General features: G+C 43.3%; 1 protein-coding gene across 1 annotated transcript; it reads right to left on the reverse strand.

Annotated features, from left to right (window-relative positions):
- Window positions 1-1,138: 1,138 nt before the first annotated feature.
- On the reverse strand, window positions 1,139-11,638 carry LOC148008139 (uncharacterized). Its single transcript, XM_087674457.1, has 9 exons — window positions 11,497-11,638; window positions 10,780-11,033; window positions 10,307-10,509; window positions 9,615-10,101; window positions 8,774-9,133; window positions 8,443-8,612; window positions 7,977-8,321; window positions 4,479-7,634; window positions 1,139-4,399 (listed from the first exon to the last, which is right to left on the reverse strand). The coding sequence occupies exons 2-9, from the start codon at window positions 10,985-10,987 to the stop codon at window positions 1,505-1,507; spliced, it is 7,824 nt and encodes a 2,607-aa protein (XP_087530583.1). The 5' UTR covers window positions 10,988-11,033; window positions 11,497-11,638; the 3' UTR covers window positions 1,139-1,504.
- Between the last annotated feature and the right edge of the window lie 4,858 nt (window positions 11,639-16,496).

Raw genomic sequence — 16,496 nt, forward strand, 5'->3', positions numbered from 1 at the left:
CCAAGCAAGCATGGGTTGTGATGCAGATCCACTTTGAGTTTTAAAAGACCGATGTGTGCCTTTTTGGCTATCACTCTTGTGGCTCCGCTACCCTAGTTAGCACATGATAAAAAGGACCTGCAAAAGTTAAGAAAAGACCTGCAAATAATAAGGTTTAAGGTTTTTGTATTGACCCCGAAAAAATGTGTTCCGTGACATGTAGACTGTAGTAGACGGGAAAAAAAGACCCGATGTCCCGAGAGAGAGAGAGAGAGAGAGAGAGTGTGTGTGCGCGCGCGCGTCTGTGTGAGGTGTGAGTGAGTCGTGTTAGGGGGTCTCCCAAACAGGTGATATGTCGCGTTGCTGCAAGATCTCTCTGTGCAGATGTGTTGCCGCAAGATCTCCCATGGCAGAATCATTTTTGGAACCAGACTGTTTCTCATCTTTTTACTTCTTGCCGGGTGGCTAGACTAAGTGTGAGGGAGTGTGAACTGCTTGCCCCGTGGCTAGACAAGTGTGACGGTTTATCTCCTTGCGTGGACTTCTTTGCCACAACAAACCACCGCCATCAGTTCTTGAGTCTCGGGGTAAGGTGCCTTCAACTGCCAGCTTACAGCCAAAGCATTCCTCTCATACACTTTTTGTGTGTTGAACTGGCATATATGAAGGACACAATATGCCTTTGTTTTACATTTGACTGCAGATATCCATGGTTGTACTGGTTAGGTTCACAGATTGTTATCGTGGCAAGTGCGTTTGATTGTTTGTGCTGGTGTTGTTCTCAGAGAGTGGATTGGGATTATCCCTTCCACTCCAGTTGTGCGTGCTGCACCTGCCGGTGTTGTCCTCAGAGAGTGGATCGGGATTATCCCGTCTACTCCAGTTGTGCCTGCTTCATGATCTCGTCTTTTTACTGCAGGCAACCTTGCCACCTTGTGGCTCGCAAGGTTGTTCAAGCACGGGTCTTGGAAAGACTGCCTCAAAGTTATTGCAGTCACATCATTCTCATTTCTTTCCGTTTGTGCTCTGGATTGCACCTTGGCACATTTAGCATACTAGAAACATTATTAGCCATTGCATTTAATGGTGTGGAGGCATGATAAAGTAGAAGGTTGTCTTGCTTCATAAGATATTCATATATTTCAGGCCAAATGGGTTAACAGAATTAGTTAATTTGCTTGACAGTTTAAGTAGTTTGCAAGCACCGTGACGTTGAAGTATACATAAATAGGACGTAGCTCAAAGAGGAACTATGAACGGAGTTCCCTAGAAGCTTCTCATGTGCAGCAAGTTTGGTTACGGGAACTGCTCCTCAGCTCCATCTAGTCAATGAGGAAGCCATTCAAACTCCCAAGATACCACTCTCGTGCTTCCCTTGGAAAATTGTGCCCCATTGCCAATTCTATACTCTTAACCTTCTGCTCATTACTACACAAAGATGTTCAACCTCCTGTTTATTGCTATAAAAAGATATGTTACATAGTGTGCATCTATAATGTATGAGAAGTGTGTGTAGACTCTATACTTAATAATGTCCAATAACTTCATCCTTCATAGCGAGCCCTAGGGGTTGGAGGTGGGCATTGGCCTCCATTTTCACCCCAGGAAGGAGTAGAGACCGGGCACCCACGCTGGTGACAGGACCAAGCTCGACGTTCTTGAAGAGGACACGACCACCTTCATAAAGGTGCCCAAAGAGGAGGGCATTGCGGCCGATGCAAGAGCCTGGGCCTACATTGAGGAGGTCAGGGTTGAGGACATGCAAGGTGTCCATGTAAACACCTTGTATGCTGATGGAGGCGCCAAGGCCATTGAGATACAGGATGCATAACAAGGAGCCTTTGGTGAGGTCGAGAAAGGTGGCACAGAGCAGTGCATGGAGGGCCTGCCACGTGGTGTCACACAGGCTTCTTAACCCCCATAGCTCACTCGTCTCCCCTGGCCTTGTCCTCCCCACAAGGGCCCACCTGCACAGAATGCTCATACAGGAGAGGAGAGAGCCAGAGAGAATGTATGCCATTGGCAGGAGGGCATACATCATCCATTCCTTGCCTTTCCTAGACCCAATGTAGCTGAGGAGGAGGGTTGATGGGTACATTGCTGCCATGAGGAAGACAATTGGAACCATCGTCTGCATCAGCGGTTGCACTCCTCTATAGACTGCAAGCCTCAGGAATTGTAAGCCCTCTTTCTCTGGTATGTGAAGGGAATCTAGTTCAAGCTTCCCATTTGATTCCTTTCTGAAGGTTAAGTCAGGTGCATCTTCATCCTTGGCTTGGCTTGGGTTCAGCTCGGAGCTATCTTTCCTGAAAGTGGAGGCAGCTCCCAACACTGGGCATCCAAAAGAAGAAGAAGGATGTGATGAAGATGAAGAAGAAGGAGAATGCTGACTACAGTCTTTCAGAAGCTGCTTCCCAAGCTCCACCTCACTCAACATAGTTATCCAGTCTTCTCTCAAAGGAATTCCGTTCCTCAAATGCTGTGCCACTGCATAGGCCAGATACCGCCCATGCTCCACTGAGGCACTCTCAGATGCTGACTTTGCAGGGACCATATCCACTGAGTGTACCTTATTCATTGGATCAAACCTCAGCTTCTCAGCAAGCTCACTGTCCAGAACTTCATCCAAGTATATTGATGCTACATCTTTGAAAGGGTAGATTTTTTCATCCCATGGTATGGTACAATCCAGGGCAATTTCATTCTGCTCAGAGTTGGAGGAAACTGGTCTCAATTGGATCTGTAGCATATAAGTCACTCCTCCTGATGATAGGAGTCTCTTGCGAAAGTCATCTGCCAAGAAGAGAAGAGGCCGGTTATCATCACGGTCTCGTGGTAACATCCCTGTATCTGGAGGAAGGATGTCTTGAGGCTCCACCCTACCCTCGTCTTCACCAAATTGTGGATCATCTGGGCGGAGGCAAAATCGCACATAATGGTCTTTTTTCCTTGAATCGCTTGAACGAAGCAGGCAGCAAGTGTTTGAATAGTAGTGCAGTTCAGCATAAGAGTCTGGCCTTCTTAGAGACATCCACACTGCTGCTGCTACATGAGGTGTCCTCTTTGCTGCCTGGATCCTTTGCTCTCTACTACCCATAAGCCATGAAAGGAAGTCAGAAATGGTTCTGGCATAGAAGGCCTTCCCTGACTTCAAGGTAAGGTCAATCAGTGCATCCTCCACATTATTTTTGTCATCAGATTGTGTCAGGATGCGCAGTGCAGCACCTCGTGCATCGCCACGAGCATCATCATCAGAGCTTAAGCTGTTACTGTGTCTCACAATGACAGTGAAGGATTTTCCAGGAGAAAAAATATCATGATCTGGAATACCCTCAGGAAGCTCTTCTAGCACCTTCATTGTTCCCCTTCCTGTTACTCCTATTCGATGGAAATATCTTGTCTGCACCTTCATGGTTGTGGTGGCAATATGTGCTGCCAGGTTGGCAACAATTTTCTTATAAGAAGGTTCCATTTGTTGAGAGAGATGCTGAGTCTTTACAGCCATTGAGGTTTCTCTTAGCAGATGCTGTTGATTAACCATTGCATTGTTCTGAATGCCCACATAAACTCCACCTTCACGGAGAATGCTGCCCTTAGTTGTGGTAGACATGGCTCCAAGCAGAACATCTTTCTCCAAGACTGTGCCAGGGACTACCACAGATTGAGCTCCTACAACACTGTTGGCCCCAATGCTCACCTTCTGTGAAGAGAAGGTGCCTCTTGTGTTCACCATGGTTGTAATAATTTTAGCAAAATCTCCCAAATGACATCTTTGGCTGAAATCTAACAGATCTGGGTCCACAAGCGGATTCACACTCCTGATTGATGCAAAATAGCCCACCTTTGCTCCCATGCTTCTCAAATACACGCATAGAGCTTCAGTTCCAGACAAAAACATGGTGAAATTCACATGTGTGGATGTTATAAGGCAGTGGACTACCCACATGCGAAAGCCCTGATTAGAACTCACAGGCAAATCATCATTGGGTTTAAGTTTACCCACCAAGACCCATTTCAGGATGCAGGTGATTGCACACAAGATGAAGCCATATGTCACATACACTCCTGCAAAGCAAGTGGCCAATGCAAGAGCTTTTCCATCGGTTGTGAGCATAATTATGGATTGCAAGAGAATCCCAATATCTCCATGGAACACCATGATGGGAGCTAGGAGTGAGACATGCCAGGGAAATGTTGCAGCCAAGGGAAGGAAGAGGCAAGCTGCTTTTGAGTCGAGGATGGAGGGCTGGAATAGGGAGTCCTTTGTTGGTAAGCAGCAGATTTTGGTGCCCAGCCATAAAAAGGCAGGGTAAGCAAGTACAGCAGATACTGCTGGGACCAGCGAGACAAGATACATACCCATGAGTTGGCGAACAGCCAAGGAAGCAGATAACACACCTTTGAGCTTCATTTGACCTTCCTGCAGAAAGACAAAGTTGTATGGTGAGTGGGAGCACATTGCAACACTCAGTGCAGATTTTAAACACACTCAGACTTACTCTCGTGGGCATGTGATGATATTTTCTGTGTGTATTTGCCATGTGAAGCGAGTGGACCTCTGCACCAGGTGGGATTCGAGCTCCAATTGTGGCCATGGAGAAAGGGCCCATCCATGAGAATGAGCCTATAGTAATTGGCCGGAAGTGAACAAGTCCCTCCTTGACATTATGGCCTTGCAATGTGGCTCCTTCTGCAACAGTGGCTCCTTTGGATATCCGGATCATGGATGGCTCACAAATGTCTGTTGTATCCAACAGTACATCCTGGCCCACCTCTGCACCCATGGCCCGAAACCACCATAATATGAAGATAGTGCCACGCAGGCGGGTGGCAACTGTTGAGGTAGCGAAATCCTGGAGTCTATGAAGAGTCCACCATTTAACAAACTTGACCGTCCAAAGAGGCAGGCAGGGATCACGGGTGTAGTTAGGCTGCAAAAAGGGCCTGGCCAGAAATGCGATAGCAGACCCAACTGCAGCCGTGTATGCCATATTGGCTATTGGAAGCATGCTTACTGCCACAGTCAACCATGGTACTGTTCCCCATGAGGCCAGCCTCACCAGTATTGAGCACACAGCCACCGCTGGCAGCAGCAGAATACCAGAAGCATACACAATGCCTAGCAATTGCAATATTGTGATGAAAAATCTTCGAGTGACGGATGGAAACAATATGGATTCCATATCTGTGTTAGCCACAATGTCATCCTCCAGCTCCTCTGTACTATCGACAGGAGTGCTGGTGGATAGGGCTGAATCCATCGTTTTGGCTGCATATCCTTTGTTAATCATTGACTCTGAGAAATCTACGAGCTCCTTGATACAGCTGCATGTATAGATGTCAATGGCAGCAACATGAGCGCCCAAGAAACTAGATAGCTTCTGAGCTGCAAAGACAACACCAACTGAGTTGATGCCATAGTTGGTTAGAGGTTCAGTAACAGAGACATCCTTGTGGTGCATTCCTGTCTTTTCGACAATGAGGTTCACTAAAAAGTTCTCAATCTCTTCTCTGGTGGGTCCACCAACTGATGCATGATCCTGTGTAATGTTTGCCTTAGTAGTGTTTTTGCTTGCCAAGGAAAGGGCAATGTTGCAAAGCTCATCAATCGAGCCTGCAGTGTAGATGTCGATTGCAGCAATGTGAACTCCCAAAAACTCTGACAGTTTTTGTGCCGCCCAGACAACTGCTGTGGAGTTAAGCCCAAATGATGAGAGGTCATCAGATGGACAGATACGGGATGGGTGGACTGCAACACGTTCAGCTATCAAATTTGTTAAGAATGTTTGGAGGCCCTGCTTGGATGCTTTGGCAGTAGCTGCTAGTTGGGTTGAAGAAGAGGTTGAACTGAAAGATAGAGACTTTCTGATTCTCTTGGATGTAAGGAGAGGAGAAGGAGGGCAAGAGTGACTCAGCCGAGGGGAGTTTTGCAGAGAAGCTGAATCAGCTACCACCTGCAGCTGCCTGTCTGAGAATTGCTTCATGCATTCAAGCCTTCGAATTTTGCCAGAGGTTGTTTTGGAGATGGATCGTGGTTTTATGAGAGTAACACAAGCTACTTCCACTCCATGCTCTTGGGCAACAGCTGCTTTTATCTGTTCAATGACTTCACTGTCCACCATGGAGCCATTCTTCACTTCAGCCACCACTACCACACCCATCCCGTCAGAAGAGTACACAGTTGATAGACCCATGGATTCAAGAGTCTCTTGAGGAGCTCCAAAAACTGCACAGCATCCAGGTCTCACGATATCACAGCAATCCTGTACAGTCTTCTCTATATCAGCAGGATATACATTTCGGCCTTGAACTATAATGAGTTCCTTAAGTCTCCCTGTGATGAAGAGCTTTTTGCCAATAACTCTACCCAAATCACCTGTTTTGAGATATCTTCTTTGGGTATGTTGAAGAATGTTATCAAAAACCTCAGCTCCTTTCTGTGGCTGTCCCCAATAACCAGCTCCACTACTAGGGCTACTGATCCACACTTCTCCTTCTTCACCTTCACAGCACTCATGGCTGCTGTGAGGATCTACGATGCGAATATCCATGTCTATATTTCCAGGCTCTATATAGCCACAACATACCCTTCGCTCCCCGTCAAGTGTGATAGGCTGCCTAGCCCCCCAGGCACAACATACAAACACACAGTTTTCAGCTAGGCCATAGCCAGGGGCAATAGTCTGCTCTTTCAAGCCACAGGGATGCAATGTCTCCAAAAAACTTTTGACTGTCTTGTGCTGGATGGGTTCTGCACTTATCATAAGGAAGCGCAAAGAGGAAAGATCATATGGTAAGTGCCGACCAGCTGCCTGATCCATACGACACCTACGTACGAGAAGCTCAAATGCAAAATTTGGGCCTGCACTATGTGTTGCCTTGTACCTTGTCATGGTATCCAGCCAAAGGGTCGGCTTGCGTATGAAGGTCATTGGAGAGAATAGAATGGCTGTGGCCCCGCTCACCATTGCTGTAAATAGTCCACCTATCAGCCCCATGTCATGGTACTGTGGCAACCAACTCACAAGCACTGTCTGTGAGGTACTCTTGTATACAGACCGCATCAGTTTCACATTGTGAATGAGCCCACCGTGGGTTATCATCACCCCTTTGGCATCACCAGTAGAGCCGGATGTGAACTGCAAGAAGCATAGATCATCAGGGTTTGGTGGTTTTGTTTCAATTTCACTTTCCTCACCTTCACCATTTTGATGCTGATAATTCATCTCTACTTGAGCGCTTGTCTCTGTAGCATTTGGAGGACAATAGTTATCAAACTTGTTGGACATGATCCTTGAATATGTTGGCTTGCAAGGAGATTTGGGTGATAGTGGTGGCTTTCTTAAATCACCACTGCTAGAGTCTCTCAGTGATGGGCTAACGATGTTTTTCAAGAGAACTCTTGACAAAAAGCCTTTTCCTGCTTTCTCACTAATCCAACTGTCTGTATGAAGCCATGGAAGCTTGGGCCACCTTGGAGTTGATGCTTTTCGTGAAAGAGTATACTTGAAGGAATTCAGAGACACCGAATTGTGGTAAGATGAGGTCGTAAGGATAGCTTTAGAGTTAGTTATGTGAGCCACGTTCGCTAGCTTTGCCAGAGCTTGTCCAGGGGGCTGCATGGGATCAGGTGGTATCAGTGGTACTGGCAGCACCTGTCATTAAATGATCAGAGCATAAGCTAGCGTTAGACTAGAGATTGACATTACCATTACTTGACAGGCAAATATCAGTTACTTAAAAATTGTTGTGATAGTGAGAAGTGTGTGATGAATGGGCAATGTTGTCATTGGTGTGTTGGATGACGCCTGTGCATATTAATCCCCAAGTCCCATTTTGTGCCAAGTGAGGCTTGTGTGCCCCTGCTGGCACAGGGCATAGTTGTCTAGTTCTTGCCCGACTTAGTAGCCAATGGAAGCTCCTTCTATTCTTGGTGGTGGCAAAATTAATTGAGAACAGATCAAGGAAGCATGTTTCAACTGTAGGGAATGTCTCACCCTTGCACGCAAGCAACCCAGAAATGCAACAATAAACTCAAGGCCAGGTGGATGGATAAGGAGTACTCGGTCGCCGTGATCAATGGTTGGAGTGTGGGTGTGCAGATGCTGGCAGATAAGAGAGGCTTGACTGTCAAGCTCTGCATATGTGAGCTTTTCTGTCTCTTTGCCTTCTTCATTCAACCATGTGTAGACAACCTGGCTTCCCACTACTGGGTGCTTTGCCCAGAAGTGAAGGTAACCATCGAGCGAAGAGAGATTAGGGAACTCTACTCCAGCTAGTTCCGGTAGCTCTTCCACTGCATAGGGTGTCTCTTCAACTTGAAGAGGAAGATCAAAGAGTCTCTGCTCAGAAAATAAAAGCTTTAGATCAATTCAAACTGGTGAAGTTCCATTCCTTATTGCAAAATATAACAATTTGTCATATGTTGTTCTAGGGTTTTCATTGAATACTTGAGTTCCACACCTTTACATGGCGATGGTTTCTGCTCTTTGTACCAAAATGTTTGGCTACCAAGTTCATGGAATAAGCTGCATTCCGCTCTGTTAGCTCAAAGGCCAGAAGCCCCCCTACATAAAAGGTGTTCATCTTCCCTTGCAAGCCTTCCATTTTGTCATAAAACCCAGCCTTCATGTCTGCAATTCAAAGGGGAAATATCATGGAGATTACAATAGTTGTGTTTAATTGACACCATGCTTCCAAATGGTTATTATTAATAACATATTGGCATAGTCTCTCTCATCTGCAAGTGAAAGACTCATGCCCCTTGTTTCCCTTGTTGCAAAGCATTACCTACCTTTGCTAGAGACATGAGGAAAATAGTCCCACTTCCTTTGCAGAAAGAACCTCTCCACTTTGCCCCCCATCTGCCTCACGTCCTCATAAAGCAACTCGATCACCTTTTGATGGTTAGTTTGTGCATTCCCATAAGACCAGAATAGATAGATATCTGTCTCTGCATGGAAACACTGGAGGGCTACTGGATGCCCTATGGTGGATGGATCTTCTACATATTTCTTGCAGTAATAGAAGCCTTGAGGCAAATTAAGCCCTGACACCTTGAGCAATGTGGTGTAATACTCAATTGTTCTTACTTTAGAGAAAAGCTCCTCCTCTTCCTCACTGAAGTTCATCATAAATGTGGGTTTTGTAGTGTCTGCAAAACAAACACAGACATGGAATAAGTGTTATGTTTGAACAAACAAACAAGACTGCAAGAGTTAAATGTGCACTCATCATAATGATTTACATGCAACTCTGTAAAAAGTCAGCTTCTACATGTAAAAAGGGTTGCACTAAATAAGCCTTTGTGTATACTGAACTTCATGATTGACAGGCAACCTGACAAATCCATCATGCAACCTGACAAACTAGTAATATGAGTACTAAATAATAGAGTAATCCACAGAATGAAGAGGCCTGAAGGATGATGGGTGACTTGAAGTAATAAGCGGGACCTAATACCGGCCTACTCCTTCCAGAAGTGCAAGGAGGCTGGTGACCTCTTTTGAAACTGAAAATGCATGATATCTACATTGAGTATTTGGTTGACAGAAAGAAAAACAGACTTGGTAGAAGTACTCTGCAAACACTTTGTGATATGAAATTGCTAATTGAAGCCATGAAATGATGTTTACCTGAAGTGTATGCATCTGAAGGTGATGATCTATATGTTGGGTTTCTACCAACATATGGCAGAGCTCCAGATATGATCAACACATCGAATTCCATCCTCAGCATTTGATCCTGCAATTGATGAGCTGTTAACTCTGTACCATGTGTTTTTGCAACCACTTTGATATCTTGGCCCTCTCGATGAATTTCTGTGACCTCAGTATTTGTTCTGACATGGGGGAGCCTCTTTGCCAGCTTTTTCCAGAGGTTGCCATAGCCTCCCTTAATGCGTCTAATTTTACCCAGCATGGATGTGCGGGTAAACTCATGCAGGTATGCGTAAGGCATGTCTTCCACAAATCCATAACCAGAGGCTGTGTAACCTGTTGAGACGGAGAGAGGGACCCCATTGCTTATACTGGTCTTCTCAGCCATAAACACTGTACTTACATCAGAGGCCAAAGATGCCACTGCATGCACTCCAAACTTTCCTGATTCTTGTGCTTGAGCCTGCACACACATACGAACTCGCATATTACAGGGATGCATTCAACTCACTTGACAATACTTATCATGCACCCCTCTCTGAAGGGGCAGACCTGCTTGTCCAGAACATGTCCTTTATCATTCGAGCTCATTATCTGATTGCAATGTCTAATATAAGAGTCGCATGCGAGTCATGATTTACTGGTTATGCGAGGTTGTGACTATGTACCTGAAGCTCGATTGTGAAAGGCATCATTGAAATGTAGTCCTCTGCCACATTCAAATTTTTGTATTCCTTAGTTGTGCAGTCTATCATAGCCAGCTTATGGTTACTCATGTTCTCCATTTCCACCTGCAGATCATCTGCAAGAGAGAGAATTGTAGGAGCGCTATCCTTTGCTACAACCTGTCCACCTAAGTCGTATGCAAAGCCTGCCATTTAGCAGTACATGCGTCAGTTGTGTGCAGACCCAAAGGGCTCACAGCTGCAGGTGTTGTCAGCTCAATCAGCTTGGATTCCTTATATGCCTCAAGCAGATGCTTTATGGTTTAGTGCTTTTGCGCTTTATCCTTCTTTTAATGTGGCTTTATACTGGATCGCTAGTCAAACATGCAATTCAGAAATCACTATATGCTTCATGCTCTATGTGACTTTGTGCTGGATTGTAATCGAACATTCAGTTCAGAAATTTCTTCACGAACCTTCAATATCCACCGTTTCACACATTCCTGCTACATGGTTGCTTTTTTCAAACACTGTTACATTCTTGTAGCCTAGCTTCACCAAGGCATATGCAGCAGACAGTCCACTAGGGCCGCCTCCAACTATACAAAACCTTGTGTTGACATCCAAGCGAGGATAGAGGTCTTCAAATTGAGCTGAGGCTGATTGTGGGAGCACTGAGTCCATGGCCTCCTCTCTTCTGCTTCGGTTTGAGCTAAGGCGACTGAATAGTCTGCAAGAACAACCACAAGATCAAGCTCTGCTGAAGGAGAACAGGATTTCTTAATGTTGCATGGACTAGTGAATGGATGGCTGTGAGAAGTAGTCTATCAGAAAAACTAAGTAAAAATAGAATGCAGATGATCATACACTTTGCTAAAGGAGGGCAAGGTTTTGCAGCATTGCAATATTGATCAATGGATGAATATTGCCAGTATTATTGAAAGGATGGAAGGAATGGTTATCAATCTTTATCAATGGACGGGACACGGTTGTTTAGATTATCGATGATGAAATGCTTTAGAGGCGAATCAAGCATTATGAAGGATTGGATGGAAGGAGCAAACGTCCAACATGAAAAGCAAATGCTTCATCAGGGAAATAGAGCGCTTAATTGACTGGAATGAATTGATCATTAAGGCATGCAATGTTTTTATCATGAATCAGAGGGGCACATATTCCAGCATCATCCCGACCTGAGGACGACTTGAACGAGATAGGTATTCACACATCTTCTGTGATTGCGGGCTCTTCATTGCTAATCAGGATAAGGTTAAGCAATGCGAGCATTGGGATTAACATCAGGCGAGGAAGCAATTTTGTTTGCATGAGCCCCTGCAAGAAAAGTAGTGGGCGATGATAGGCGGTATGATAATCATCGTCAGCATCACAATGCTATGTGATTGTAAGGATGATGATGATGATGATGATGATGATGAGCAATGCGGCCATGCCACTTATCCCTGCTAATCGCTCTATGACAATGATGATGGCTTAATGGGGTACTAATCTCTGCAGCATTAATGTACGAGCTGCTTGGTATATCCGTCTATTACACCCAAGCTCTGCACTAATCCTGTGGATTAGCCTAAAAAAACAAAAGCGCTCTGCATATTCCCCTATTGTTTTATGCTCATTTGGCACCTTCTCTCGTCTTCTTTTGTGGTTGATGCTCCCGAAAGGGGTTTGACGAAACACTCGATTCGTATTGAAAAGCGTATTCAATAAGAAATTTGGGTAGAGAGAATTGTCGCTCTATGTTGTAGGTGTGTATGCACATGTGTGTGTGTGTATGCGTGCATGCGCATCTACGCGTATGTGTATCTATGCCAATCTAGTTTCTATTTCTAAGAGTACATACGGGTCAGTCTAATCTTCAACAATGGGTAAGTGGAGGCTCTAAACCAACCCCTTGAACAAGGATAAAATCCTAAGTGTCATACCTTAGAGGCACAATTTTCATTGGTCGATTCTTTTTATCAATTGCTATTTAGCACGAAGAAATCTGTCTATATGTGCTCATTCAGTTTCTTGTCCCTTCTTGCTGACTCGATGTTCTTACAAAAGACAAGTGTTCTCGTAGATCTATGAAAAGAAACACAGAGTGCATTACCATACTTGTTGTCATTATATAGCAAGTTCTACATAATGACAAACAACCACATTTAAGGGCTTAGTATCGGAATTCTACTTACATTACAGTTATCATGTGGACTGATAAACCACACTACACATTTGAACATTTTAATTGTCCATAGGTGGATGATTCAAATTTTCAAGCAATAATATAACTTACATAGTAGAAAGTTTGTCAGATGCTTTGGCATGATTAAACATGCTTTATTGAGATTATCAATAAAGATACTCTTTTAAGGAGTTGTTAGACTAATGCAATGGCTCTCTCTCTCTCTCTCTCTCTCCAAAAATTTTAATTCTCTATCCCTAATTTTTTTCTACTTAAGGTTCTCTCTTTCTCTAAAAGCCCTATGTTTGTTTGTCTATCTGTCTTTAAATTTTTAATTCTCTTTTTCCAAATTGTTTAATTCTCTCTTCGCCTTGAAAAAATTTCCCTCTTCCACACTCTTCCCCATTCTCTCTTCAAATGTTTAATTTTCTTTCTCTCTCTCTCTCTCTCTCTCTCCCCATGCTCCCAAATCTTTTGCGCTTTTCTCTCCCATTCTCTCCCCCCTCTATTTTTCCTTTTCTTTTCTCTAATTCTCTCTCCAAATTTTTTACTTCTCTTCCCAAGTAAACCCCCCTCTCTCCTAGCCCTAAAATTTTTTCCCTCTCCCCCCCCCCCCCACACACACACACACACACACACACTCTCTCTCTCTCTCTCTCTCTCTCTCTCTCAGATTCTCTTCATATTTTTTATTCTCTTAATTTTTAATTTGCTCTCCAAATTCTCTCTTTCTCTCTTTGTTTGTGTCACCAAAAATTTTCTCCACTTTTTTCTTCTATTCTCTTAAAAAAATTTCCATATCTAGTTTTTGGAAGAGCCTTTGCAACCTCCTTGGAATCCAAGTTAAGTTATCCACATCCAATCATCCACAGATTGATGGTCAAACAGAATGGGTAAATCAAGTCTTGGAACAATATCTCCGCTGCACCATCAACTACCATCAGAATGATTGGTTTGAGCTCTTGCCCTTTGCAGAGTTTGCTTATAATAATATTATCCATGCATCTACTGAGCAAACTCCTTTCTTTGCAAACTATGGCCAGCATCCAAGGATGGATGTGCATCTCTCCAATCAAGTAAAGAACCCTGCCACCCGAGATAAACCTCAACACCTAGCAGATATACACCAAGAACTCAGGCCTAGCAGATATACACCAAGAACTCAGGCAACAAACCCAAAAGGCTCAGTACTGTGTGGACCAACATCGTCTCCAACATCCAGTATACAAAGTTGGTGATAAAGTATGGTTACTTAGGCATGATCTCCAGACAACAAGACCCTCCACCAAGCTAGACCAGCAGAGATTTAGGCCCCTTACTATTGTAGCCCAGATCAACCCAATTGCTTATTGACTCTAACTCTCTGAAGATCCACCCAGTCTTCCATGTTTCCTTGCTCCAGCCATACCATAGCTCATCACTAGGGGGGAGAGATTGGATCCGCCACCACATGTCCAGATTGATGATCATGAAGAATTTGAGGTCGAGCATGTCATAGACTCAAGGATCTCCCGAGGTTGATTAGAATACCTTATTCACACATGCCTTTAGAACTCATTACCAGAGATTGCGAAGGGACCGTGGAAAGCATTACATGTTCCCCCCCTTGCAAGCCCACTTAGGAATAGCCTTTTGGAAACTACTCAACAGATGCCCTGGCCACATTGAACTGAATATTTCGATAGTGGAAACACATAAAGCAATGCTTGGTGTGGAGTAAATTTGTCACAGCCTACTTTAGGCGTGGAGAATGGGGACATTATTACAAAGAAAGCATGCATGGCAAGATTTAAAAGGATAACCAACACTATGAAAAGCTTGGAAGACAAGAATAAAAGGAGGACTTGGTGGAGGGGAAGGCTGATGTGCAGGTTGAGGAAGAGGGGTGGCAGGTGGTGCAAAGGAAGAAGGGAAAGGAAACTTGAAAGGACAAAAATGGAGGCACCAAAAAATGCATGGGCATAGTCATCGCAAGTATTTAGAAACTTCTGGCAAAAAGCCTCTATTCCCAAGTATAAACCTTTTTCAACAAGATTCCCATCTAGCAACTTGAAACAGAATATCTAGGTATCGACACAAAGGCACAATTAGCGTCAGCAAAGCAAGAGGGCGAATTTCTTTGACATGCATGGCTCGGGATGGCTCGAGGCCCAAACAAACTTAGAAAGAGGTAATATGAGAGACACAAGTAAATGGTTCCATGATCATACACATTGGTAGAGTGGTAGTAAGGGATTTGAGGGCAAAAAAATTGACCAATCTAATAATGATGGAAGAGCTTAAGAATCTCAATTCGGTGACATCTAACATCAAAGGCATTGGAGGGGAGGTCAAATGAAGCCTCCTTTGGCTCTAGGTGAAAGAGAACTAACTAGATGTTATCCTATTGCAAGAGCATAAATTGAATAACATAAGTGAGACATGCTTCACGTATGGACAATACTTAGGTAATGGATGTCAAACAATATTTGCAAAAGGAGAAAAGCTTAAGGACCTACAATTCACTAAATAGCATGGGTTACTGGGCCCAATTAGACCATTGGTATGCAATAGACAAAGGGGAATGGCTACTTGCAATGGTCAATGTGAGAATGGATTATGGATGTATTATTTTAGACCATATGCCTATTTGGATGGCCCTCCAAGCATTTGAGCCATGTAAGGTGAACGGTCAAAGGAAATGGTTGGTGGCAAATAGTAGGCATTTCATGAAAACAAATTTTGGGTACATGTCAAAGGGGGCTATACAAGTATTGGAAGAGAACATAAGATATCACAAATAAGGTGCTTGGAATTAGTTCATCAACACAGTTCAACAATATGTTTAGATTCAAGGAAATTGACTTTGTAGTAGAGAAAAAAAAGATGTGTAATCGGCAGAGAATGTGGTGAGCAAAATGGTTGACAAACAAGGAGACAACCAACTAACAAATGGAACAATCATAGCAAAGAAATTTCAATTGATGAAACATGTCACATTGGTGAGGGAACTAGAAAAAAAATGTTTGCTTTGGGGATCCTCAATGTGCCTCAATAGAATTCTTAAGAAGCATGTAGAGGAAAAGGGAGAAGCAGAGTATAACTACAATCCAAAGAGAGAATGGGTCTTGGATTGTAAATTCGGAGGAAATTGCTAGACATTGCAGCGAATATTTCACAAATTTATATCAAACTTGGGGGGGGGGGGGGGGGGGGGCAAATTGATGTGTAAGCCATGAATATTATATTAGAACTAGTAGAGGAGGTAATCTCTTAAGAGGAAAATAGTAGATTGGTGGCTATCTTCACAAAGGAGGAATTGGAAAGCACATTGAAGAGCCTCGGTAAACAAATCACCTAGATAAATTGCTCATTTATATGTGGCAAGACATCAAAGGAGCCATCATAGGTTTGATCAATTGTTGCTAGCCTTCACGATCCAATAGCCAACAATTAATAGAAAAAGTGAATAAATTACATAAGAGAAGAGAATTCCGCAAAACTTACATGACACAAGATTGGGTTCAATCTCCCCTCATGCACAGGTGAGTACCTCCCCCATGCATGTGTTTATAATATTCAATTAAATTTTTGTGCTCAAAAAACATTGAAAGCATATTTTTGTTCTTGCTTTTTTTTTTCCTTGCACGATTTGCTTTTGTGCAAATAAATGAAATATTTCATAAAAAACAATATTTTAAATAGCTTTACAATAAAAAAAATATTTTATCTCTTTTTTAATAAATACATCTATTGCGTATGTGTGCATGCAAAGTCCATGCACTTATATGCACATATACAGTATAATGTTTTTAATAATATTTTTTAAACGTTTATGAAGCACATATATTTCATGCATTAAAATGCATAGTCCAAAATAATTTTGCCTAAAACACTATATTAGGAAAATTAGAAAATTCCATACACTTTGGGAACCCTCAATACCTTTATTACCACATGGTCAAATCTTGTTGTCTTACTTAAAAGTGGAGTCTACCCTAAATACTATATAAACTATCTTTTCAAATCTCA

This window comes from Lygodium microphyllum, unplaced genomic scaffold, assembly GCF_053477565.2.
Source record: "Lygodium microphyllum isolate KBCC unplaced genomic scaffold, Lygodium_microphyllum_v1.1.10 scaffold_318, whole genome shotgun sequence".
In the NCBI taxonomy this organism is placed as follows: Eukaryota; Viridiplantae; Streptophyta; class Polypodiopsida; order Schizaeales; family Lygodiaceae; genus Lygodium; species Lygodium microphyllum.

Excerpts from the sequence above, each read along its gene's own strand:
- LOC148008139 (XM_087674457.1), bottom strand. The coding sequence starts at position 10,987 with ATGGACTCAGTGCTCCCACAATCAGCCTCAGCTCAATTTGAAGACCTC. Across the intron at positions 10,510-10,779 it reads TGAAACGGTGGATATTGAAG|GCTTTGCATACGACTTAGGT; the intron begins GTTCGTGAAGAA and ends GCTAAATGGCAG. Across the intron at positions 7,635-7,976 it reads TGGGTTGCTTGCGTGCAAGG|GTGCTGCCAGTACCACTGAT; the intron begins GTGAGACATTCC and ends ATTTAATGACAG.